The sequence below is a fragment of the Carassius gibelio genome, chromosome B5 (assembly GCF_023724105.1).
Source record: "Carassius gibelio isolate Cgi1373 ecotype wild population from Czech Republic chromosome B5, carGib1.2-hapl.c, whole genome shotgun sequence".
Lineage (NCBI taxonomy): Eukaryota > Metazoa > Chordata > Actinopteri > Cypriniformes > Cyprinidae > Carassius > Carassius gibelio.
The window spans coordinates 35,834,141-35,861,136 of NC_068400.1; the positions used below are offsets into that span (position 1 = coordinate 35,834,141).

At 37.3% G+C, this 26,996-nt stretch overlaps 1 protein-coding gene across 1 annotated transcript in view; it reads left to right on the forward strand.

Annotated features, from left to right (window-relative positions):
- cacna1ba (calcium channel, voltage-dependent, N type, alpha 1B subunit, a) overlaps positions 1-26,996 on the forward strand; it is a 95,935-nt gene that overhangs the window by 41,264 nt on the left and 27,675 nt on the right. Inside the window, exons 8-26 of the mRNA XM_052557319.1 lie at positions 5,553-5,668; positions 7,138-7,221; positions 7,373-7,456; positions 7,723-7,941; positions 8,954-9,066; positions 9,335-9,447; positions 10,543-10,674; positions 12,818-12,890; positions 12,978-13,095; positions 13,977-14,044; positions 14,615-14,721; positions 15,737-15,799; positions 19,792-20,589; positions 21,178-21,362; positions 21,544-21,664; positions 22,568-22,697; positions 22,828-22,887; positions 23,359-23,465; positions 25,686-25,697. Coding sequence (XP_052413279.1) covers positions 5,553-5,668; positions 7,138-7,221; positions 7,373-7,456; positions 7,723-7,941; positions 8,954-9,066; positions 9,335-9,447; positions 10,543-10,674; positions 12,818-12,890; positions 12,978-13,095; positions 13,977-14,044; positions 14,615-14,721; positions 15,737-15,799; positions 19,792-20,589; positions 21,178-21,362; positions 21,544-21,664; positions 22,568-22,697; positions 22,828-22,887; positions 23,359-23,465; positions 25,686-25,697 — 2,703 coding nt within the window. The remainder of the gene's footprint in view (positions 1-5,552; positions 5,669-7,137; positions 7,222-7,372; positions 7,457-7,722; positions 7,942-8,953; positions 9,067-9,334; positions 9,448-10,542; positions 10,675-12,817; positions 12,891-12,977; positions 13,096-13,976; positions 14,045-14,614; positions 14,722-15,736; positions 15,800-19,791; positions 20,590-21,177; positions 21,363-21,543; positions 21,665-22,567; positions 22,698-22,827; positions 22,888-23,358; positions 23,466-25,685; positions 25,698-26,996) is intronic.

The following is a 26,996-nucleotide window of genomic DNA, read 5'->3' on the forward strand; positions in this document are numbered from 1 at the left end:
ATAAATTTAAACAATTTGGAGCCAATACAAAGCATGCAGTTCCATTTAATATATATACGGGAAGCAAACAAACAGCATTCCTTTAAAATTATTCAAGGGATGCATCTTATAGCTATTAGGTGGGCTCTTCTGAAATAAATGGGCTTTCCAAAACCCTTTAAAGCCTCGTAAAATAATTTCTGTCCTACAGGTTGGAATCTGTTCACCTACAGCTTATGCATATCCAGAGTAGAAGCAATGTTAAGTGCAGTAGAGCCCTGTTTCTCAATTCGATTAGGCAGCTTTATTTTGCAAGTGCAGTGTTGGTCACAATTAGGTTTTTCCTCCATCAATTGTGATTGAGCCAAAAGCCACATACGCTCTCTATAAAGCAAATAACACACCCTCACACTAAAGCATCTTTATTTTTCCCTCATGCTTTACGTCTCTCTCTCTCTCTCTCTCTCTCTCTCTCTCTTATTCTCTCTCACACACACAAATACCGTTTTAATGGAAAGTCTCTGGACGAACGCTTTGTGGTGAACTCTAGCTGCCGGTGGGATTTGAATGTACGATTTCCTGGAAATTTTCAAATGTTCACTGTATTTCATTGAAGGGCTCTTCATGTCTGTGATGCTGTTGTGTGGCATTCAATATTTATTGTTGCTCCTTCAGAGGGACTCTAACGTCCTTTGACATCTCTGCTTTCAAGGCTTTAGTCGAAAAGATTCATTCTCACGTGGTGATGCTGGTCCCTCTCTCTGAGGAGTACAGTAATCCCAGAACGACAGGAGAGCGAGTCAGATCAGAGTGAGAGTATTCCTCTTCATGCTTTATCTTTGGCATCATTTCATCAAAGAACAACGGAAAAAAATGGATAACACAAAAATAATGAGCAGCACAGTGGGTGTATTGTAAGCAGCAAATCATTATAGTATAATGATTTTTCTAGGATCGTGTGACACAAAGTAATTGCTACTGAAAATCCAGCTTTGCCAATAAATTACATTTTAAAATATATTTAAAAAGAAAACAATTTTTGAAACTGTAATGTTTCAAAATATTTTTATTGTTTTTAATCAGATCAATGTAGCCTTGGTGAATATAAGAGACTTCTTTCAAAAACATAAACAAACCCTAGATTTTTTGACGGAAGTGTATGAAACAAATAAGACAATTGTTGACATACAGTAAGATTATAGAGCCATTTCATTTGGGTCGCATTTGGTGTTTTTGAGAAATAAGAAGTGTTTGGGTTTTGTGTTTCGATTTTTGAACATTGCTCGAGACATTACTGAGATTTCTTCAAAAATTGAAGTGGAGACGTGAGGTTGCTTGGAACTTATACACAGAAAACAAATCTGAGAATAAGACTTCAGCAATAGTACATTTGTTTGCACAATGCAGTTGTCACTCCTGTAGTGAATCAAACGCTGTGTGTTATAATGCTGATGAACTTGCCACTGTGTCCCTGTAGGCTCTTTCAGTCCCCATCCGCTCTCCATCTCCGTTCTCTCTTAATTTTCATGCTCTCTCATCGTCCTTCAAGTAATGTTATCAGTTTCTACTCTTACTGTGTGAAATTTATTCATTTAAAGCTGTTTTAGCTTTAAAGGTGAAACAGGCCCTCAAAGACATTCTTGAGAGGATTTGCATTTAAGTTTTTTTTTTTTTTTTTTTTTTTTACAGTTACTAGTGCCAGAAAATGTTAATGTGCACAGCACATTCAGGGCAGGGAATTGTGTTTCTGTGTGTATGGAAGTGATAGAATATTTATGCCATTATATATTGCCATACAGGGATGGCGATATATTTTTTTTTTTGCTGTGAGAGCTCTCTAACTGTGTATCTATCCTCATGGTAACCTAGTTCAAAACTACAGTGCATTCAAGACTGCTTGCGCAGCCCCCAAATTATCACACTTGTAAAGGCTTTCTACAAACTCCTTCTGAAGTGTGAAATGTCTACACACCACAGGCCGCAAAGTATGACGGGAGCTCAGGAGCAGATCTAATTAGGTTGTGTAAAGTGTTACATAAAGGCATGGCACAGGCTTCTCTAGCTGTGTCCTTCTCCTTGTGAGAAAGTGAACTGGCCCAGAAGACTTTGCAGCAGTTATGTTGTTTTGTTTCCGTCGCTTAGACATATTTAAGGGGGGGGGGGTGAAATGCTCGTTTTCACTCGATATCCTGTTAAGAAATAAACGATATGCAAATACGGCGTCAAACTGGGCCTTGTTTGTAAAACAAGCATCTTCGAAATGCAGGGAACAAACAAAAACACTTGCACAACTCCGTTGATGCTCTGTAAAAATAAACTCCATCCACTGGTCCCTTAATGCTGTTTTTTTTTTGGTAATCTGTGCAGGGTTGTCTTGCCCTGGCAACCAAAAACTCTCTCGCTGTGATCAGTGAATGTCTTTGCTGTGCTCTACGGACGCGTGCACGCTCTTCCGGGAGAAGTGCCCTTAGGACCCATATAAGGAAATTCCGCTCCATCTAACGTCACACAGAGCCATACTGGAAAAAAACTTTCCGAAACTTGTGACAAACCGGAAGGACTTACAAAACGTACAGCTTAATTTTTGAAACTTTGTCCATGTTTAGCATGGGAATCCAACTCTTTAACAGTGTAAAAAACTCAGTATGCATGAAATAGCATTTCACACCCCCTTTAAGTCTAATTGTCTTGAATATTATATTATATTATATTATATTATATTATATTATATTATATTATATTATATTATATTATATTATATAGTCTTTGTTTTGTTCATGATGGTCTTTGCTGAATTTTCAGTTACTTCAATATTCAGTGTCACATGATCCTTAAAATATTTAGATGTGCTAATTTGAAATATATTGAAAATGATCAAAACCATGCCTTTTCTCAACAATGAACAGAAAAGAGTTTATTTGAATTAGAAATATTTTGTGGCATTTTAAATGTCTTTTCTGTCAATTTTAGCTGATTAACAAAAAATAATCCATTTAGATGGAGCATGGCATAGCATGTCATCATGCATTCTTATTCCAATAGTGTTTGAAATGTTGGTATTTGTTGGAGAAGTGTGAGGGAACCTTTAATCATTTGTGGATGTACTGGTTGCCATGGAGCATGCTGTGTCTCTCAAGCTTGTGTGCGGAGGCTGGAGGTTAGTTCACCTGTCTGACCATGCTGCCTTCAAAGCAAAAGGCCACTGTGAGGCTTCATGGAGAGACGAGAGGACTGCCACGAGGTGGGGGTTTCGAGAAGAGGTGGGCAGCCGTGTCATCTTCTCAGTGGGTAGTTGCGCAGCAGGGATCCAACTAGAAGGCAATTCATAACCATTTCATCTTTATCTCTCTCACCCCACCATGGCCTTTGACCTTAACTGCATGAGCAGCCCTATTACCAGTGACGTTTGCTTCATGAAGCACACCTGTATTTACCTGAGAAATTAATTATTCTTGAAACTATTTTTTGTCTGAAAAAATTTAAACTAAATCATTTTAATACAGGCATCAGTGTATTATAATTTACAGCATGAAAAATAGATAATTCATAGATAGACCCCCTGCAGTGAAAATCAATTGTGTATGAAAAAAATTAAATGAGGATCTTTAAATATCTCATTTTGAGTATCAAAAATGAGTTTTAAGGGACTCGGTTATTGACTGCGGGGGGACTTTAAAAATGAACAATTCTCCCTCAGAGAGGGAGAAAAAGAGCCACTGATTTAGTATTCCCTCTCTTTTGTCACACACTCACAACAAGTACACAGATTCACTGTCATTGCCACTGCAATGCAGGGAGGAAAAAAAAGAGGATTTCCCCCAGATTGTCATGTGGGAGTCCTGCTGAAGAACGGCGTATTTTGTGTGCTGGATGATAGTGTCAGCATCACAATCTTAAATGGATAGTTCACCAAATTTATTTTTATTGTGTTATCAATTACTGTTGTTCCAAACCTGCATGATTTTCTTTTTTTGTGACACACAAAACAAGATATTTAAAAACATAAATCTATTTTTTGACCACACTGTAAGAGTCAAATGGGTCCAGTGGGGTGTTGCTTTTGGATCCCATTGATTCTTACTAAAATACATGGAAGCCTTTATTCTAAATACACATTAAAAAAAAAAAAAACATTCTCACATTGTCTAATGTAATATTTACTCTCTTTTCTGTCTTCTAGTGCTTTCCTATTTTTCATTCCATTTTCATTCCAGGAGCGTTCTATCCTTCACATGCTGTCCACTTTACTTTTGTTTTCTTCTTTTCTTTGCATTTATAGACCTTTTTTCACCTCCTTTCTGTACGCTCTACGCACCTGTTAAAGAGTAATGGTGGTCAATCATCACGCTGTCCTCTAATTGGCATGATAACAGATGGCAGGTTGTGAGGGGGCACAGACGGTGCATTTTTTCCCTTATGTGCTCCTACATAATCATGTTGCAGAGAAAACGGTAATGCTTATGAAAATGAATGGGACTCATTTAATGACCAAGTCCAGGTAAAATATGCCTCTCACAGGCAATGCATGGCTATTTGTCAGTAAATGCCACTTTTTTGGACCTAAATATCTAATCAAGGTGTCACTCACTACACAGTTTTGTCATACTGTGGTGTGGAAGTTAGATTAGATGAGAGAAACAGTCTAGTAATGTAATGGACTGACTTCTGTTTCTTTGTGGGGCTGTAACATCTCTTGAGGAAGTTAATCAACCATTTGCATATGTATATATATTTTTTTCAGGGTTCTTTGATGAATAGAACTTCATGAGAATGGCATTTATTCGAAAACATTTTTGTAACACTATAAATGTCTCACTTTTGGTCAATTTAATCCATCCTGGCTGAACAAAAGTAGTAATTTCTTTAAAATAAAAATCCCACTGAACCCATTCCTTTGAACGCCATGATAGTAATAAACACAATATTTTGAAATATATTATTTCTACAATTTGTGGGGATTTTAAGTCAAATATTTAAATTGTTTTATTGCTTGTCATTGCACGTTTTATGCTATATGCTGTTAACGATGCTGCCAAAATGGGTTAAATGGTCTTTATTAAGCAGATCTAATAAAATCTACAAACCTATAAATCTAGATAGACTTAAATAGTCAACGTAATGCATCATCCTGCGATTATATTTAAAAATTAATATAAGAATGGCTTAACTATTTGACTTTATATTAAGTTAGGATAGGAGAAAGAATTTTAACCATTAAAAATAAATTGCACACTTCAGCTTTAAGTGAAGCATAAACTGTAGACTTTTAGCCGTTGTTTTCTATTGATTCTAAAACATTGATTTTTCTACCGCTCTTGCAAATGTGGATGCCACACCTTGTACTTGCTTTTTTCTCTAACGTTTCATTTTGGTGCATTTGTGTTGTTTACTTTTGCTTTACAACCAGGTACCTTATGGTTGCATCAAAGAGTGTATTTGCTTTTGTAGATGCATCAGTAGATGCATGCATGCTTTTGTACACATGACCCGTGCCATAGAGCAGGGCTTCCCTGATGCCTCTGTGCAGGACAGTGTGTTCACGGATGTGTGTTTATGTGTATTTGTGCATACAGGGAGTTTGCAAAGGAGCGAGAGCGTGTGGAGAAAAGGCAGGAGTTTCTGAAGCTTCGCAGACAACAGCAGATCGAGAGGGAGCTGACCGGCTACCTGGAGTGGATCTGCAAAGCAGGTCGGTCTCTCAAGTGAACAATATCTTCATTAACACTTGACATATAATATCTCCACAGAACCCATTTTCAAATCCAGAGATGTTCATGTGCTTTTCAAGATTACACCTGAGAATTATCTACATTGCAACCACCAGAAGGCCTTGGTCTGTTCCCTACAGAGTGTTCTGTCCCCTTGTGCTTTTTCTCCCATGACTGTTTATCTCACTCGCTCCCCGGATGTCTTCTCGGCCGCGATGGGAGCTGATGTATCCGTGCCCGTCTGTTGCTCAGCACTTCCTCTCTCCATGGCAACCACATATATCCTTCCACTCACTCCACCAGCTGGTTCATACCCTCAGTCTTCCCATGACTGCCTGTAACAGCTCTTTCATCAGCCAGGACTCAGTGTGTTGGTGCTTTCCGTGGCTGTGGATTTGCTCTGATCCGGGGCCAGTTTAGTAACAGACCTCAAGTTTTTCTCAGGATTTTCACTTGTTTATACTCCATACTCCATCCATCAATATTAATGCTAATATAATTAGATTGCAGTATTTGTACTGTATGAACAGTGTGATACTGCGTTCCTAAAACTGCACATAAAGTAAAATTATTATCATAACTAAACCGTTTTGTGTACATTACATTCATGACCATTCAGATGTAAATTTGATGTTCATCTTCATGTACGTTTAGATTTCATAATGATGTAATGTAATAATATTGAGTGACACACTTCCAGCAACCATTTTACAATTAAGGGCTATTATTAATGGAAATACTCGACGAACAAAGCCCTTGGTTTTCCATTTAGATGCACATGCAGGAAGTGTGAAACCTTAGAATGTTACAGCAAATAATCATAACAAGAATAAATCTGACCAAAAAAAGGAATGAAAGAGTTTCCCTAAAGGACTTTTTTGGCTTTAAATGTTGAAGTTGTTGGTCGTTTATAATTCTTCCTCTCATCCTAATACTGTAGTTTCTCTTAAGGCAGCACAGTTTCTTGTAAAACTACTGATCCTTTATCAGCACAGGGGTTAATTAGCTCTGTCACAGTATGTAGCCTCCTCCGTTTTGTTTCCCAGAAACCCACTAGGGCTCTTCCATGGGGATTTATTTGGCTTAGAGAGGTGATTTCCCAGACTTTTCCATGGTGGCCCAGCTTTGATGTTTAACACCATAAATTCATGATGGGATTAACTGCTTACAGGTGCTTTGACTTCATGTGTCTCGCTTCAGCCATTCTACTCACTTACATATTCACTGCATTGTTTAAAACATTGATGTTTTGGGTGATCCAGTGCTCACTGCTGTCCCTGCCTCCTGCTGGATGTTTGTCAGATCTGCAGTGACAGCAGTGATTACTGTGTGTGGCATCAGGTTACAATAAGCCTCACAGTGCTTGCTTTTGTCTGTCTCTTCTCCTGGGCAACCACCCAGAACAACCTACCAACTACATAGTGTAAGTAGTGAAATATCTTTGTTTCAGAGGAAGTAATGCTTGCTGAAGAAGATAAAAATGCAGAGGAGAAGGAGGATGGGGCCTGGTACAAGAGGAAATGCAACAACCCAGGTAACCTTTGAGAAATTAATTACCGGTATTGTGTTTGTTCATCATTAGAGCATAATTAATAAATAATATATTAAATTAAAAAAATTATTGTTTTTTATGAATGTATTATTATATTTTAAACTACTTTTGTTTGTTTACTATTCACTTTAAGTATTGAAGAGAGCCAAAAAGAGCAAAAATGACCTCATCAATGCAGAGGAAGGAGAAGACCACTTCACTGACATCTCATCAGTCGGTAAGATCCAGGCCCAACGCCTGTGACCTTTGAACTCACAGTAGATTTTCTCCCAAATTCAGCATGGAAAATAAGAGGCAGATTAAAAACCAGAGGCAAAAGTATCATAAAACTTAACATATAGAGAGAATAATGACCAAAATAAAAGAGGAGACTAAGAGAGTGGAAAGCTGGATTAAAAATGTTTGTTGAATCCCTCTCCTCTCTTCTCCTCTCCATCATCTGTGCGCTTTTGTGAACATCTGAAACAGTCCATCTCTCCCCAGCTCCCCAGGGCTCTCCATTCACCCGTACGAGTGTGAAGAGCAGCAAGAACGAGAGCTCTTCATACTTCCGCAGAAAAGAGAAGAGGTTTCGCTTCTTCATCCGCCGTATGGTGAAGGCTCAGAGCTTCTACTGGACTGTTCTGTGTATAGTGGGACTGAACACATTGTGTGTGGCTATAGTTCACTACGACCAGCCCGACTGGCTCACATATGCACTGTGTAAGTGAACCGCATCTTTAAAACATTAGTACAGCTCTCTGGAGGATCACAGGTTTATGTGAACTATTTTTGAACATGGCCTAGGTGCACTGGGAGTCATTTAAACCTTCAAAAAAATCAATGCAAAACAAGTGCTTTTAAATAATATACTCCTTTGTATTTGCATTATTAATTGTACTTTTATCTGAATTTTTGTTTCACTTGAAACTGCCCCGAGTCACTAGTTTAAAAATGTAATTGGTTAATAAAGACAATTTCCAATAATTAAGCGTTAAATTGATTAAAAGTGACAGTAAAAAATGTGTTACAAAATATATGTTTGAAATAAATGCTGTTTTCTGTTTTGAAATCAAAGAATCATAAAAAAATATTTCACGATTTTTACAAATATTAAGCAACAATCTGTACAATCTGCATATTAGAATCAGCATATTAGGATCATGTGACGCTGAAGTCTGGAGTAATGGCTGCTGAAAATTAAACTTCGCCAAATTACATTTTAAAAAACATTAACATAGAACACTGTAAACGGTAATAATATTTCACAATACTACTGCTTTTACTGTGTTTTTTTTTTTTATAAAAGAATGCAGCATCCCCACCTCCTACATATACCTCTGCTTGCATGCCAACTGCTACTAATCATTAATTGCCATTGAGCCGATGCTTTTATACAAGGCCACATACTGTTATTGCAGGGACAGCTCCCCCAAAAGATTTAAGGGTCATGTTCAAGGGCACAATGTGATGAAATCTTTCTGTTTACATGCCCAGTTCTTTACCTAAGAGGCTACACCACTCTGAATCTCTCACAAGACCACCACGATGGCGTGGATGATTATACTTCAGCTCTATTAACTGTTATTTTACGTTGAAACATTTTACCGAAGCAACAGAGTATGAGGATCATTTTGTCAGTGTGTTACTACATCTTTCACTAGTGGCATGCATGCCTTATAAAAATTATGTGACTGACAAAGCCCATTGATAAATGTTTTTTTTGTGTATACAGATTTGGCGGAGTTTGTGTTCCTTGGTCTGTTTCTAATAGAGATGAGTCTGAAGATGTATGGCCTCGGGCCCAGGACCTACTTTCACTCCTCATTTAACTGCTTTGACTTTGGGGTGAGTAAAATGCCGTCAGATACTAATGATATACGGGACCAAGAACAGTACATGTTTCTTTTCCAGTTAATGCCAGAGGTACTGCCTTATAAGAAGCAAAAGAATGCTGATGTCCTACTGAGCCCCCTCAAAGAGAGCAGCTTCAAGACATTTGAAATAAAATAATATGATTATAATTATTATTTTTGAAATTGTTGCTGGAAATGAGCTTTGTTTTCAAATATAAGTTGTGCCTAGTGTATTTGTGTTCTGTCTTTGGTGTGTTTAGGTGATTGTAGGTAGCATTTTTGAGGTGATTTGGGCAGCAGTGAAACCAGGAGCCTCTTTTGGCATAAGTGTGTTGCGAGCGCTGCGTTTGCTGAGGATATTCAAGGTTACCAAGTAAGAAATAATCTATGATGCTCTGTATATCATTGTCCTAAATTCATATATTTATATTAGGGGTGGGCGATATGACCAAAATCTTATATCACGATATGAGTCAATTTATTTCACAGTAACAATATGTATATCAAAATATTGTTATTTTTGCTAAAATAAGGTCTTTATGATAGAATTTTTTTTTGATACCATAGATATTTCATAATTTACCAGTGGAAAAAAAGTAATACTACCCTAAATAAAAGCTCACTGAAGACAAGTAGACAGTCAGCGATTGAATAAGAAACTAATTACAAGCAATGACAAAAAAAAAAAAAAAAAAACTCTACAGTAGAATGAATAAGAAAAGTAAACATATGTATAAAAAAATGCATATTCTTCACTGTATAAATTAAATATATATTTCTACTTATTTAAGTTACAAAAGTGATTTAGACACGAGCAGTGAGAGATTTTCTCTCTTTTGTTGTATGAGTACCATGAGTGATGGACAGCAGGAATATTAGACTGCTGTCACTTTAAGAGCTGCCCGGATCCAAAATACTTTTACACATGTCTTTCTACACTGTTGGCTTTTACTTAAGACCTACTGTGTTTACAAGGATACTTTCAAAGATGGGCATTTTGACAAACATCCAAGGCCAAGTGGCAAAAACAACTCTGTTTAGTATTCCAGCGCTTTATAAGCACTGTCTTCACATGCATGCATTCTCTTTCACTGCTGATCGCATTTTGATTTAAAATCACTTATTTTTAATAATGCTGCACAATCTCTATCGGTTGCAGGTGACCTCAATCTCTACCGGTTGACAAATTTCTACTAGTTAATCGTGTCTGCTAATTTATACCATGGATTAATTTACAATAGTTAAATGCTTGATTCTGATTTTTTGACGGTTTCAAATGAAATTTCAAAACACACTAGACAAGAAATTGGATAACAATGAGAAGAAAATAATTTTTGGAATTTGTTGTATAGTGTATATGTGGAATGATTGACTCTTGATCAACGAATTATGATGTAATAAAGTAATAAAATATTAAATAGTATCAGTATCATACCACAAATCAAGTTATATTGCTTTCTCTAAATAGGTATTGGAACTCGTTAAGGAATCTGGTGGTGTCTCTGCTCAACTCAATGAAGTCCATCATCAGCCTCCTGTTCCTGCTCTTTCTCTTCATTGTAGTGTTTGCTCTGCTGGGAATGCAGCTCTTCGGAGGACAGTAAGAGCCAGGCTGAGGGTTACACTCACATGTCTAGTCTATGTTGTTTTAGGTTTTACACTAGACATGACAACACAGTCCCAAAATTGTTTATCATGCAAAGGTAAAAAAATAAATAAAAAAAGTCCCTAAAATTAAACAATGAATTGTATTAATATAACCCTAAATAAATCATAAATCATTCCTTGACATGGAAAAAAAAACCTCCCTATCATTTACATTTCTCTCTGCATAAGCAGCTGTGACTCTTCCAAGCCCTCTCATTTCATTTACCCCTCAGCCACATGTTAACAAACATGACTGAGCTGAACCAGACGGCACAAGTTTTCATTTCTCTGTTCTATGAATTATTAATTGTTTGCTGCAACAGAGGAATTGCCTCTACACACGCTTCCCATGAGGTAAATATCAGCTTAGATGCACAAACGCTGTCATGTGATCTACTGTAATAAGAAGAGTGCCAGATAAACAAATAGTCGGTGCGAAATGAGAAAATATTATTGAAACATAACAATGTGAGCTGCAGGAAACACTATTCCCTCCTGATGGTGGTGAAGTCTTTCCAGATCTGTGCTTAGTGAAATGAGAAATTGCTTTTGTGCTTCTCTGGTACTGGATTTCAGCTCCATAGCGCTTTAATATTTAAGACTGTAGATGGACATGATAAACTGACTGTCTGATTCATGCAGTCATTTTTTGGGTTGGATAAGAAACACGATTTCATACGTTTTGTTGTGAAGCACATCAGAGAGCAGAGCTATTGAGAACAGTCTGAGCAGATAAAACGTTCTTGTTCAGAATTCATATATATATATATATATATATATATATATATATATATATATATACACTCACCTAAAGGATTTTTAGGAACACCATACTAATACTGTGTTTGATCCCCTTTCGCCTTCAGAACTGCTTTAATTCTACGTGGCATTGATTCAACAAGGCGCTGAAAGCATTCTTTAGAAATGTTGGCCCATACTGATAGGATAGCATCTTGCAGTTGATGGAGATTTGTGGGATGCACATCCAGGGCACGAAGCTCCCGTTCCACCACATCCCAAAGATGCTCTATTGTGTTGAGATCTGGTGACTGTGGGGGCCATTTAAATACAGTGAACTCATTGTCATGTTCAAGAAACCAATTTGAAATGATTCGAGCTTTGTGACATGTTGCATTATCCTGCTGGAAGTAGCCATCAGAGGATGGGTACAGGTAGGTCATAAAGGGATGGACATGGTCAGAAACAATGCTCAGGTAGGCTATATGGCATTTAAACGATGCCCATTTGGCACTAAGGGGCCTAAAATGTGCCAAGAACACCTCCCCCACACCATTACACCACCACCAGCCAGCACAGTGGTAACAAGGCACGATGGATCCATGTTCTCATTATGTTTACGCCACATTCTGACTCTACCATCTGAAACAATCACAGCTGATCAAAACATATTAGATGATTAATATGCAACTACTGTACATGTTTTTTGAACCAATGAGATTTCATTGTTGGGGCTTTGTAGCATGACATATTTGTATCACCCCCATGAGGATTGTGCAAACATAGGATTTTATCAAAAGTTATATACCTAAAATCAAGACTGGTGGTGCCCCACTCATAACAAAGATTATTTAAAATATGAATATATAGCAGCATTTGACTTATAATGGTCATTAACTTTAGTTTTCTCTCATTGTATTGTTTTTGTGCTATTTTCTTTTAATAAAATGAGTGGTTGGGCAAAGAAAGGCATCAGTTTTGTTTTCCAGAATAATGTCGACAAGCCCTTACTTGTGAGATGTTTCTTCTCTTGTTTTGAGGATTTCTCCACATTCTCTAGTAATGAGGCCCCTACAGAGCCCCTGAGAGATGGAAGAGAATGGTGAAATAAGAAAACATATTTATTGTATTTTTTTGTTTTTAGTTCTGGAGATGCAGAGAGCAGCTCAGCTCAGCTTTTACATGCAGATGAAGAGAGACATTATTATTTAGAAAATATAAGTGCCGTTTTTTGCTGTCTTTGCAAGCAAACAAATAGAAAAAATGAACGATTTTGAAATTCGAGCAAAGCTGGCTCCTAAGCATACACATGCGACTCATCCAAGAAAATGATTCACAGCTTATCATCTCTCTTCTAGGTTTAATTTTGAAGATGAGACCCCGACGACCAACTTTGACACATTCCCAGCTGCTATCCTGACAGTGTTTCAGGTATTGACCATCTGTTGATATGTGTCTGAACGCTCTCATCATATTCATTTGAAATACAGTATTTCCATAATGTATTTTATCCGACAGGTTCTGACAGGAGAAGACTGGAATGCTGTGATGTATCATGGAATTGAATCCCAGGGAGGAGTGCACCGGGGAATGTTCTGCTCCGTGTACTTCATTGTGCTCACACTCTTTGGAAACTGTATCCTTTATATATAAACATAGGACTGTCATTACTGTCATGCTTTTAATGGCCTAATTTTTCCAAGTAAAGCAAACAAAATAATACGCACAAATGTTGGTTTTAGTAATGGTACTCATTGTAAGATATACAGTGCTGCATATTGCGTGTACTGTATAAACTAAAGACACAAGAAAGGTATATTTCTGCAACAGTATTCTTCACTAATGCTACAAAAACATCATCTGTATTTCTATTTCAGAATGCACAGAAAATGCTAACACTTAATAATTTAATAAGTAAATAAATAAAAATAACTTCTCCCACACTTTACGCAATTGTAGGTGTAAAGATGTTCTTAAAGCTGACTTGCTCTTCTTCAGCTATCATAATCATGTAATCATTTGTGTTCCTGTGGCTGTTCCTGTAGAGCATTGCATTAGCAGATCAAATGCTTGTGGGTTTGATTCCTAGGGAACATGCATACTGGTAAAAAAAAAAAAAATGTATAGCCTGAATGCACTGTAAGTAGCTTTGGATTTAGCGTCTGCTAAACGCATAAATGTAAATGGAATTTGTGTGATAGCAAAGCTGAAATTTCAGCAGCCATTGCTCCAGTCTACAGTATAACATGATTGATTAGAAATAATTCTAATACTGATTTGGTGCTCAAATGAAGAACATAACAGCATTTGTTTGAAATCTTTTCTAACATGATGTTATCAATTTAATTAATCTGTACAGAATAAAAGCATTGAGTTCTTTACAATTAATATTACCGAGCCCAAACTTTCAGTCTTTGTCAAAAGATTGCATAAAAAACTTTGCCGACCTGAATTGTTTGACAGTTTTATTAGTAACCACTTTCACACTTTCAATTTCCTTAAAGCACATTTGATCAGACACTCTCCTCAATGTCTTTTTGGCCATCGCTGTTGATAATCTCGCCAATGCACAGGAACTCACCAAGGTTGGTTGGGCATGATAAGGCTGTACATACGGCAAAAAATATCTTGTCTTGTGGCAAATTATACATTTTTGAGGTGCATAGATTTAGTTAACAAAAAATGATAGACAAAAATTAAATAATTCAAATGTGCACTAACAAAAAAGTGACTTTGCACAAAAAAAAGTGTTTCAGTTCAAGGCTTTAAATATGGCCAGTACATACAGCCAATACTAGTCCCTGTCACAGCCATCCGTACAGTACCTGCACACATACCACACAGTCTCACATGTTGTGAACACCGAATGTTTTATCCTATCGCCATGCACTGACAGCTTTTATTCGTTTCATAAGACTGTCTGTAAGGGCTCTTTTGATCTGACTGATGTTTGCCCTAGTCAATAACTCAAGATAATGAAACTTTCAGTCTGCTGTGGGATTTACAGCCTTACGTGAAGATGGTACCAACAGTATAGGGCCATAAGGCTTCTGGGACATCACTGTCTTGATTTGTTGATGCTAGTGGTGCTTGCCATTGGATGCAGATTTTTCTTGTCTTTCATTCTCTGTTTTTCTGTCTTGCTCCTCTCCCAGGATGAGGAGGAGCAGGAGGAAGCCATCAGTAAGAAACTGGCTCTGCAGAAAGCCAAGGAGGTAAAGGAGGTCAGCCCCATGTCGGCCGCTAACATTTCCATCACAGCGTAAGTCAGGGGGCATTAAACCTGAAGTCAGGGTACTGCCCTCCCCTTTTCACTAACCCCTCCAAAACACCTATTCATCACCACATCGTTGCTTTTTTTTATGTGTCCCAAGAAACATATTTCTGTTAGTCTCTGTAAGCACATCGGTGTTGGTTGTTTTCTTTTTTACTGTTGTCACTTTTATCTGGTCTCTGTAAGACTCTCTGAATCTGTTCTCTTTGCAGATGGTCTTGCACTCATAATTGGTTGTCTTTAAATGATACGTATGCTCGATTCCACCAGGCTGTGTGGAAATCTATGGAATTTTTTTTTGCTTTCCCGCTGAGGCCAACGGAAAAATCAGTCTGTGTTTAATAAGATTTGTTTTTAGACAAGGACAGTACAGTAGAAAATATATGTAGCCAATGAATGATGAATCAAATGAATCATGCCATCAATATCTGATTTACTTGTGTGCATTTGAACCTAAATTGACGGTTTTACTTTTGCTAAAGACAGTTAATGTTGCAATCCAATGAATCAAATCCACTTCAGAATTAAAAATATTTGATCACTGACTATTCTGAATATTGGGGGAATGTTCATTTCATTGTCAATTGTGGTTAAGGCCCTGGATATGTATTTTTTCCCCTCAGGATCTCGTAGTAATTCTGAACAATTTTTGTAATATTTATACTTTATATTTTTCATTATGAAAGACATTTTCCAGTGTTCAAAAAGTCAATTTATTAGATTGTTTCATAGAATAATATAATGACTAATTTAGTGTAATATAATTACTTTAATTCATTTTAATGCACTTGGAATTTGAATGTCTTTCCTAATACTGTGATGCCTTCTCACCTGTTTTGATTTAAATTCTGTTTTGAAGTCACACAATTGTTGATATGTACTTTCCATTGAGTTGGGTGGGGTTAGGGTCAGAGTGATTGACAGGTGCACTCCCTGACACTGACTTTACCCCCACCAAACTATTTCTTTCCCCTCTCATGGTTTTTGTTTTTGGCATATGCAGTTTTATAAGGCCAAATCCTGGTGCTCTTTCATGCAGCTCCTCCAACTCCAGCTCTCATTCACCGTGAGTTCATTTACTCTGTTCAAATCTCCTCTCCTCCTCTGTCCCAGCACATTGCTCTTGCATGATGCCTGACAGCCAAACTAGTCTTGCTGACTAGAGTCGTTCAAAGTTAATCTTGTCGTTTAACTGATCAAATATTCTACATGGAAATATTATACATGGGTCATGAGAGGAAAACCATAAAGAGTAAAATAGCTTTCATACCATTCTTTAATGACAACATTTAATGTTTTACAAATCATTAATTAACAAATCTGAGACTACATTGATTTTTTTTATATATATAAAAAAAAATATTCTAGTTATAGTTTTAAATGAATTTTAAGTTTTCAGAATTTTTTCTCCAAATAAACCTTTCATTGACATTGTTATCATGATCATGTAATTTGTAGTGGAAAAAATCAGTTAACTTTTAATAGGAACATAAGCCCATATATGCTTATATTAATGTTAAAATCTTCATGAGCTGCTGATATTGTTGATTTTTTTTTCTCTGTCTTAATGAAAACAATTATAAGGTGTTGCTGAAAAAGTGTAAGTGTAGACTTAAATCAGTATTAATCTGCTTCAGTGTAATGCAGCTGCCTCAGTGGATTATATACTTACTGTACTTTCTTTCCTAATGTTATGTTTGCCACATTTCTTTAGCTAGCAGGTTAGGACATTTTCTGGAAACTGTTAACTGTTAACTGTTCGCTGGGCTCATTGGCTGCCGCTGGCATTGAGCTGTTTTCTGAGAATCGGCCGTCTGTTTCCCAGTGAGCATCACTACTAGAGCTTCTGCTACTGTTAGTGCCTAATGAGTCAGCACTCCTGTCAGACGAGCCCACTGTGAGAGCGTAGAGACACACACACACACACACACACACACACACTTATACTCTCTCTCACACATACTGTACAGGCAGGTGAACTCAGGAATCCAGTACTATATTCTTAATTTAACAGAAATTAGAAGGAGAACTTGGCTCATTGTCAAACTTTTGAGAAGATAAAAGACTTTTGTTTTCACGCTAGTAATATATATTTTTTACATTAGTTTTTGGTGATGTAAAGGAACAGATTACCCCAAAATAAAATGCTTTTCATCATTTACTGACCGTCATGTAATTCCAAACCCATAAAACTGAGCTTTTTAATGGAACAAAGAAGGTGAATGTTTGAAGAATATCCTCTCATTTTCATATAATAAAAGTGAATGAGGACTAGAGCTGTTACAAGATAAAAAAGCATTAGAAAATTGGTAATGTGAAGTCATACAACTAAAGGTGTATTTCATTATTTTATGAAATGTTATGATGCCACAAATGTGACATCACTACTTCTCTGATGAACCCTATACTCACAATATAAACATTTAAATCTGCTGTATGACTTTAGAAGATTTAAAATGTAGCACACAAGACATATGAAATGCTTTTATTATACTTCTATGGTTATCTATTTATTCTATATATTTTTTTTTGCCTTATTCCTCATTTATTTTAATTATATTTAAAGTGTCTTGGACATTTAAACGATTGTGTTTCACAAAATAAAAGTCATGTGGGTTTGGAACTACATAAGAGTGAGTGAATGATGATTAAAATTATATATATATATATATATATATATATATATATATATATATATATATTTTTGTGTGTGTGTGTGTGTGAAATATTCCTGTAATGCTTCAGTTTGAGCAGTACTGAAGATTTTAGGGTTGTAGAGAGTCTGGATAAGTCTGTCATCATCTCATCTTTCTCTACTGTTTTGAACTTTCTTTAATTTTTCCACCATTCATTTTCTACTGTCTTTTATACTGAACGTATGTGTTCAATGCTGATTTTCTTGTCAAATGTTTGTCGTCTTAGCTGTTTTCTGTGGCTCTGTGGGGGCTCTTAGCGTGTCCGTGTGTATATGTGTATTTCAATGTGTGCTGTATGTGTTTTAGGAGTTATGTCTGCTCCCCTGCACATCACTACTTGAGGTAATGGTACTACATAGGGCATGACTACTGTTTCGGTACATGAATGGATGTATTTTGCTCATCTGTACATCCTTGACGCACCTCATAGTGTTTGACAATGTGTACAGTGTTGGACATTTCAGAATCTTGCTCCTCATTCATATATATATGTCAACGTTAACCTGTGATTCATTTTTAACCCTTGGCCAGCTGTAAAAAAAAAAAAAAGTCGTTCATCCACTACATTTCACTCTTTGTACTTTAAAGCTGTTGTTAACAAGTTTTACCATGCTTAAAATTGAGAGCTTGATGAAGATGTGTATAGTTTTTATTAGCTAGAGAAAGTTAGCTAAGCCAAAGATATCAATACTGCTTACACTGTTTACAGCAGCTTTATAGTACTGCACGTTAATAACATCCCAGTCTTTATTTTTTCTAAGTATGTTAATATTTAATAGAAAAAGGGAAATATTGGAACTGTGATCATGATTAGTACATATACTCTGACTCATTGAGCTGTAGTGCTCATGGAAGTTTTCATGGCCCTCTCTGCTATCTATTATTATTAACATGGCCAAAAGTCAAATTAACACAGTAGGGAAATGCAGATCACACCTTGAGGTCCTGTCATACAGTAAAACCAGGGAGTTTGCACCACCTTGTCCTGCTTGTCCACAAGAGGTACAGTCTGACCTCAGGACTGTTTCACATCACAAGGTCCTGTTAGTGCTTTAGCTGTAAAAATGGTCTGAAAATCAGTCTCTCAGCTCCCTCCCAGCCTCAGACACTGTTCTCTTTCCCATCACCTGTCGACACATTACTGTAGTTCACTCATCACTCCCTGGAACATGGCCTGCCTTCTAGAGGTGTGCCCAGAATACAGTGATGTGGAGAAGAGAGGAGTGTAGACGTGTAACTTTTCCCAAGTTGAAGCTTTACCTTGACTTTTCTTTACAGCAGTAACTGTCTTGATTCACGTTCTCTTCAGGCTAACTAACTGGATAAAAAAATAAGGTATAAGATGACATTACCCAAAATAGGAGAAATATAGGAGACTTCTGTCATCATTTGTTCATGCTCATGTCATTCTGAATCTGAATGACATGGGGTGTGAATAAACAATGACAGAATAATTTTTATTTATTATTAATTTTTTATTTTTTTTGCGTCAACTATTGCTTATAAGGGAGCAATAGATATGAAGTCACTAGCCATCTAAATGCCCTACATTTAAGGTATAGGATGCAAGGTTAAACTTCATGACCTAATACATTGTTCACAAATGTTTGCAAGATGAGTAAAGCATGCCCATAACTAACCTTTGTAATCTGGCATCCATAAAGACCTTCTTTTTATTTACACATTGGTTAGTTCCAGTCCTCAAATCTGCTTGAAGTAATGCCATTCCAAGGGCACTGACATTTAGTCCAGCAGCACTGGGACATTTTACTGTTTGAAGCTCTCCACTGTGTTCAGTGTTAGACAGATCCTGCTTTTGGCTTTGTTTAGAGCGATTTTAGTTAGCAGAGCAAAAACAAGCAAAATAACCAGTCATATTATGTCTAAAACGTATATTATTTCATAAAAACTTGCAATGTTGTAGTCGAGACCCTCTCATTCATATCTGAGTCGAGACCAAAACTAGAAAAGTAAAACTGATTTAGAGTCAAGAAGACTGGGTTCACCTGCTCTTGAGTCCATGACAAGGTAAAAGTCTTGGTTCACTTGTCTTGAGTCCAAGAGCATATTTCTATTGTCTCGGTCTTGACTCACACTTCTTGTCTTCTTTGGGTCTCGGTCTTGAGTCAAACTCGACCCTCTTCTGTTGAGAATATTGATTTGTGTGAACTTCAGCCATCCAAAATGAAGCTCAGTTTTCAAATCCGTATGGATTTTTTAAAGAATGAAAACAGGCAATCACCATCTTGAAAGGGGGTCTCGACATGGATGAGACTAACGTCAACACCATGCCTAATTGTTTTATTAAAATGAATCTGTCTGAGGCTTACACATCTGTTTGCTTAAATCTTCTCTTCACTAGTAAAGAACAGCAGCGTTCTCTAAAGATGATGTCCGTGTGGGAGCAGCGCACCACGCAGATTCGGAAGCACATGCTGGCCAGCAGCGAGGCATTGTACCAAGAGGAACTCAACCCCCGGCTGACCTCCAACCTTCACCTCCGCCCTGACATGAAGACCCACCTGGACCGACCTCTGGTGGTGGAACCTCGTTGCGATGGTCCCATTAGTCCCCACAGAGGCTGGGACAAACCCCAGGATGTGCAAGGGGAGGGCGGCACACCAGATGAACGAGTCCATCCTGTAAAGGAGACATCACAGTCACAGCCACCACGCAAACACCACCGTCACAGGGAGCGGCCCTCCAATGAGACCAATGAAAACGGCGACACAGGTCATGGCAAAGAAGGCCGGCATCATGTGCATCACAGCCGCAGTAAGGAGCACGATGGGACACGGTGTAAGGAGGGGAAGAGTGACAGGAGCCAGAGCAGAGAGGGGGGCCGCAGACATCACCATCAGAGCTCAGTGGATGAGGGAGTGGGAGGTGGGGAGCGGGAACATCGTCACCATCACTCTCATAGGCATAGCAGAGAGGGCAATGGAGTAGTCAGCGCAGGGAAGAGTGAACGGCGGTCCAGGCAGAAGGATGGCTCACGTTCAGGAACAAGGGAGGGGGAGAGGTGCTCCAGGGGCGAAAATGGAGGTAATGGAGGGAAGAGACGGCACAGACCACGTACCAGTAAAGCTCAGTCGACACTGGAAGGAGAAGAGCAACAAGGGAATGGAGAGCAGGAGGAGGACAAGTCACACAGTCATAGGTAAAACTATTTTTGAAAAGATGTAATTTTTTAAAAAATGATATATTATATTAAACAGCACTTTTGTTCTCAAGAAAACTGAACTACATTCCAGTAGCTATGAGACCTTGTTTTTTTTTTTTGCATTATTCCAGCACAGGTGGAGATTCTGATTTGTCCCAAGAACTCACTTTAATCCATTCACCAAAATGATTCATTGAGATTCGTTCATTGATTTATTTAGTAGACTCCCACTTAGGTGGTGACCAGTGAACTGCAAGTACTATAAGAACATTTATCTACTCAACAGATTTGTTTGGAAATATTTTAGGACAGGAATAGAATAGAATGTGCATATTTACATATCTATGACACAAAAAGAATGTTGTCAGTCAAATCATCCCACAGTGCTTTGTTTATGAGTCAGTTTGTTTCCCAGTGCCTTTCTGAGTCAATCCAAACTCAAAACACCAACTCGTTCATTGATAAGTCTACTTATTCAGTAGATCCAGCCAATAATGTGATTTGTTCATTTAAAAGATTAGTTAAGGAACACAGAGATGTTCATGACCAAAACGCCAATGTGTAACCTCATTTTGACTACTGTAGGCACATGGACATGGGCGGAGATTCATTGGCTATAAACCCCCATCAACCTTCAGGTGGGAACCGATGGTGTCTTGATAATCCAGAAGACTTGGACAATAAACAAAATATTGAACAGACTGGAGGAATGGGCACACACATACCTGTGACCGTCACATCTCCCCCTGGAGAAACCACCCTTATTCCCAGTTAGTATTTCTCATACAGCCATATCAGGTCACTGTGACTAATTTTCTCTTAATTTTATACTCTCATTTGTGTGCCACTTTTTTAAGCATGTTAGAATTTCTGCTGGCAACAAGCCAGTGTTGGTCTAACAAAATCTTGCAAGTGTATAAATTCAAACATGACATTTGTTTTTCTTCTCAGTGAACAGTATAGACAGTGAGACAATGCCCATGACTGAGAAGAATCTGGAGGATCTGAACCAGAGCAGCCCTCGTCCCATCCTCCCTTTCAGCTCTATGTTCATCTTCAGCCCATCCAATCCGTAAGTGTGTGTGTGGAGTCCCAATGTTTTCAAAACCACGTGCATTTGAAAATGTATCCCAGTGCAGTGTAATAAAAGCTGTTGTCAGAGCTGCAATCTGAATGAAAGTAGAAGTATTCATTCAACATTTCTTCTTTGGAAATTTGACAGTAGCTCACATTCAAGGCTTTCCAGAAATAGGCTTTTTTTTTTTGTCAACAAGTAGTGGTGTGGCATGGCACAGTCATATGAGCATATCAAGGATATTCTTGCTTTCAAGTTATGTTTAGTAAGCTTGTTATCTATGGCGACTAAAAAAAATAGCTCGTACTTAAATGAAAGTACTGACAGATCTTTTCCATAGTGTGACAAACATTTAAAGTAGCTTCCACAACACAGTTGAGTTTTGTCTTGAGTATTCAGATGCAGAATTAGTTGGTGATTGGCAAACTACCAATGCTGTTATATCTGCAAATGTTCCTGGTTATTATCTGTCTAAGCCGTCACTAATAATGGTTGTAAAGTTTAATTGTGTGTGTTTAAGGTAAATGCTTTAAGATCCTTAAGACTAAAAGGCATCCAATCCCATAAACCTCCATATAAAGCTGTGTATTATTGGGCAATTGCCAAATGCAGCTGTCTGTCAAGATCCTGTTGGTGCAACAATATAGGAATACTTTTATTTTACAATTTACTTATGCCACATGAGTGTTTGCATGCCTGCTAAAATCTACACTATTACTGAATTAATCATTGAACTCTGAAACCTTGCTTGTGGCCTGCATGAAAATATTAATTATCGGTGGTTAATTAAATGTATCTGTCGGTAGATTTAAAATAATGTTTAGGTATCCCACTTCATTATTTAATTGCCTTCAGCCTCCTTCTTATAGTGTGTTGTTTTATGTGTGTGTGTGTGTGCAGGGTGAGACGTCTGTGCCACTACATTGTGAGCCTGCGCTACTTTGAGATGTGTATCCTGGTGGTGATTGCCATGAGCAGTATAGCCCTGGCTGCGGAGGACCCAGTCCAAGCCAATGCCCCTCGCAACAATGTATGTCGCTCATATGCTTTGGTCTGGTCTGACTGTGCACAGTCAGATTTTGTCAAAGGTTGACCTTATTTTCCTGTATGTCCCAAATGATTGATAATAGTCTGATGACAATTTTACTTTCACCTCATAGGTCCTGAAGTATTTGGACTATGTCTTCACTGGTGTCTTCACATTTGAGATGGTCATTAAGGTAATTTTGTGATGACAATGACACTGTTTAATTGGATCTCTGATAGAAGAAGTGATCCAGAATTCCCCTCATGACATGAGAGAAGGCTATTTGGTGACAGTGCACAACTATTTTATGTATTTTCATAATCGACTTGTCAGTGATTCGTCTGAACAACTAGGTGACTAGTTGGACTTATTAAGATCACATACTGTAAAACATGATCTTGTGTTCATAAATAGTGTCAGCACAGTAACTGACAGATTCTCAACAAATAAATCAGCCGAATTTCTATACGATTTTACAAATATGTCATATTCCTCACAATAAACTGTAAGGATTCTGTTTAATAATAGTAACATTGCTCAGCGAATTAGATAAAGTCTGTCAGTAAGTGTCTTGAAATGTATTGTAAAGGCAGTGAATTTGATGGCTGTAGTGATGGTGTTAAGGTTTAGTAATCTTTAATATTTATGTTTCTCCTTTGAAAAGATGGTGGATTTAGGTTTATTGCTGCATCCTGGTGCCTACTTCAGGGATCTGTGGAACATTCTGGACTTCATTGTGGTCAGTGGTGCACTGGTGGCATTCGCATTCTCGTAAGTTGCCTTTAAATTACAAACACCCGTCTAAACTCCCATAAATCAGAAAACTCTTAATTCACTCTTTTACTTAAGTGTATTCGAAGTCTATCGCTGATCTTGGCTGCAAAATACAGAGTAATTTGAGACACCTTTTAGTCCAAGATCTTGCCCGTATACTCTTATTCTTTTAAAAGGTTTTACTTCCTACAGCATGACAAGAGTATCTTTGTCTTTGTTGTACACATTCAAAGCTGCAAACTCCCAGTGATCTGTAATTTCCTTCCTGTCCTTCTCTCAGAGGTGTGGGTCAGTTCACACCACTTTATTGCACTTTTGAGAATGCAGTCTCAAAAAGAGTGTGTGTGTGTGTGTGTGTGTGTGTGTGTGAGAGAGAAGGAGCTAATAAAGGAGTTGTCTGATACGATCAGCTGTTTGCATCTCTTGTGCTGTAATGGATGGGCCACTGCTACACTTTAGTATTGAGGAAATGGTAATAGCTGCTTTTAGAAAACCGAAAGGAACAGAAATGCTAAGAGTTTTAATTGTTATGGTTCTGGTGCTACTGTACTGTATATTGTGTGATGAAATCAGTTGCAGTTTTGTCTTCATGATGCACCAACTGCCTGACCAGGGCCAGAAAAAAAAGAGAAAAAAAAAACTATTAGTGGTTAAAATAGATATTTATTAAAGTAAATAAATAAATTGTAATTCAATAGTATTATTTATCAATTAGAAATGAATGCTCTAGACAGTTACCTATGGTTAAGATTTTATTAATACCGTTGCCTGATTGATTTTATAGACTCAAGCATTCATAAATCACACAAAATAAAATTAAGCAGTTTTAATATAATAAAACCATGGTTAATTTTGGTTGTGATCTCCAGATGTTTTTGTAAAAAAAAATAAAAAAAATAATACAATCGCAATTAGTGTGGCCAAAAATATAAAATGAAGTGGATATTTAACTTAAATGTTTGGTCAATATTAAACAAGGATTTGGTCATACTGTAAGTGTATCAACAGCAATTATTAGGCCTTTGATGCCATTTGCAGGCATTTGTAATAATGCAAATTGTTTATTTTATAGTAGCTAGGCTACATTATGTACTTTAACAGTGTTATTCAATGAAACCATATTATTAATTAACCAGTCATTATTGTCTCATTGTTTTTATATAATACATTTTAAGTCATAAAAACTAGGATATAAAGTAAGATACATTGTTGTTGGTGGTGAAATTTAAATTAAAACACATTAACGTCAACAGTCAAAAAAGTTTCACAGGATTATGAATGTAGCTACCTGAAAGTGATTGAACGGGTGTCATCTTGGTCTTTTTTATTTGTATTTTCTCTGCGCCGGACTGCGATGATGTCTTTTCCCTCATATAGCCTAGTTGTCCACATAATTATGATAATTATGATTTTGTATTCAGCCGCGATTTAGAGCAAGCACGGGACGCAGATCCAGAATGGTCACATGTGTTTATACAGCCTTCTGCATTCATCATAAAATGTGTATATATATATATATATATATATATATATGTGTGTGTGTGTGTGTGTGTGTGTGTTAATGCTTAGATTTGTATTTATATGTATATGTTAATATTAATATAGTCATTAACATAATAATGTTTTTGAGCAACTGGGATGGTGCCCCCCTGCGAGTTGGTGTCCAACGCAAACTGCGTACTCTGCATATAGGGAGTGGCAGTACTGTGCCTGACGCTTCTTTCTTTCTTTCTTTCTTTGCTGCACGTTGTATATTTTTGGGTATGGGGTGGATTTAATTTTGTGATTTAATTACCCTGTTGACAAGTCCAACATTGCAGTCCCCGATATGATTTGGATGCAAATCTTTGGAATGAGATACTGGTGGTGCTCTGGTGTCCCCATTAGGCTAATTTAACCAGCAAGACTTCCTTGGTTAACCAGCTTTACCTAAAAGATCAGTGAAAATGGGATTGTTTTCCTGCCATGTCATCAGTAATTATCAATAAGTAAGGCATGCTGAACATAGAGTGGATGCAATACTGCTTCAGAATAACAGGGGTATCTCAGAATGAAGGGGTCTCTCAGCTGTACTCACTTTTCTGTCCTACTTCCTGTTTGTTTTTATGTTTGTTGCTGTGTTGTCATGTCAAAAACGTGTTACATGTGAGTTTACTGATGTGCTGTCACTGACTTTCCTCTCTTCCTCTGTTTCTCTCTGCCTGGAATCACTTGAAGGAGCTTCATGGGGTAACGCCTTAACTCTCTCTGTGTCTTTGTTTATGTCTCTGTCTCTCTCTCTCTTTCACTGTTCATCTTCTTGCCTGTCTCTGAGTCAAATAATGCTTAGCCCATAGGCACGTGTTGAAGCATGAGATCTTCTGCAGTGTTTCAGCCTCTCCATAATCCATCAATTAGCATCACTCATGTATTTGCAGCCAGTGAGCTTGATCTTCTTCTCCATGTCATTTAATTCCCTGTTGTCTTGGAGGGCGGACACTATTGATCTGTTTCATTTCCTTGAAACATTACTACCATTCTCAGTAGGTCTTCAGTGCTTACCGAATATGGAGCATTCTGGGCGATCCCCACATTGTCCTCAGACCGGATGATCACTGCATGTGTCATATCATATCATATCCTGTTCAGTTGTGTTGGAGTGGCATATCAGGTCAAGTCTGGCTTTTTTTTGGCCAGGGATTGCACCATCGTTCACTTTAAACATCACATCTGTGCTCCATTTTTGTTGGATCAGGCATGAGAACACGAACGTATTTCCTGTACATGCTCATCTTTCTGCATGTTTTCGGATTCACGAGAGAATGTGATGCACTCCAAATGTGACTACTGCGTTTGACCGGAGCTTTAAAAGAGCTCTTTAAAGCATAAAAGACAGTAAAACTATGTATGAACTGATAATAAAATTATATAATGACTAAATAAATGAAATACAAACAGTAACAGTATAATGTATGAAAAATGTAGATTTTTTTAGGCATAATAGGCATCTTTTCAAGCTCACTTTCATTTAGCTGTTATTATAAAAATATATATTTTCAAAGATTAACTTGATTGTTAGATGACAGCAAAGGTTCATAATCTAAATGTTGAAATTTGAGAAATTAGCATGAAAAATGATATATCCAATATCAACTATATATAAAACTATAACAACTACTGTATATTTCTAGTGCACTTTCAAAAACCAAAAAAGTGCTGTTACTTTTATTAATCACATAAGTAAAGCCAAAAAACCCCAACAAAAATACGTAAAATGTACAATATTATTAAAAGCTAAGGAAAATAAATGAGTTTTTAAAGCTCTCTGAAGTGCCCCTAATGTGGAAGCTGTTTTAGGACATCCAAAGCTTGTTCCAGAGTTTAGGAGCTACCATTGAAAAAAAGGTAATCTATACATTTCAGGCGCAATCAAGAAACCATCAGACACTGCTGATCTCAAAGGTTGATATAACCTGTATATTAGCTGATATATATATGCTATACCTATATAAATGAAAATATTTGACTATGAGCCTATAAACGATCTGA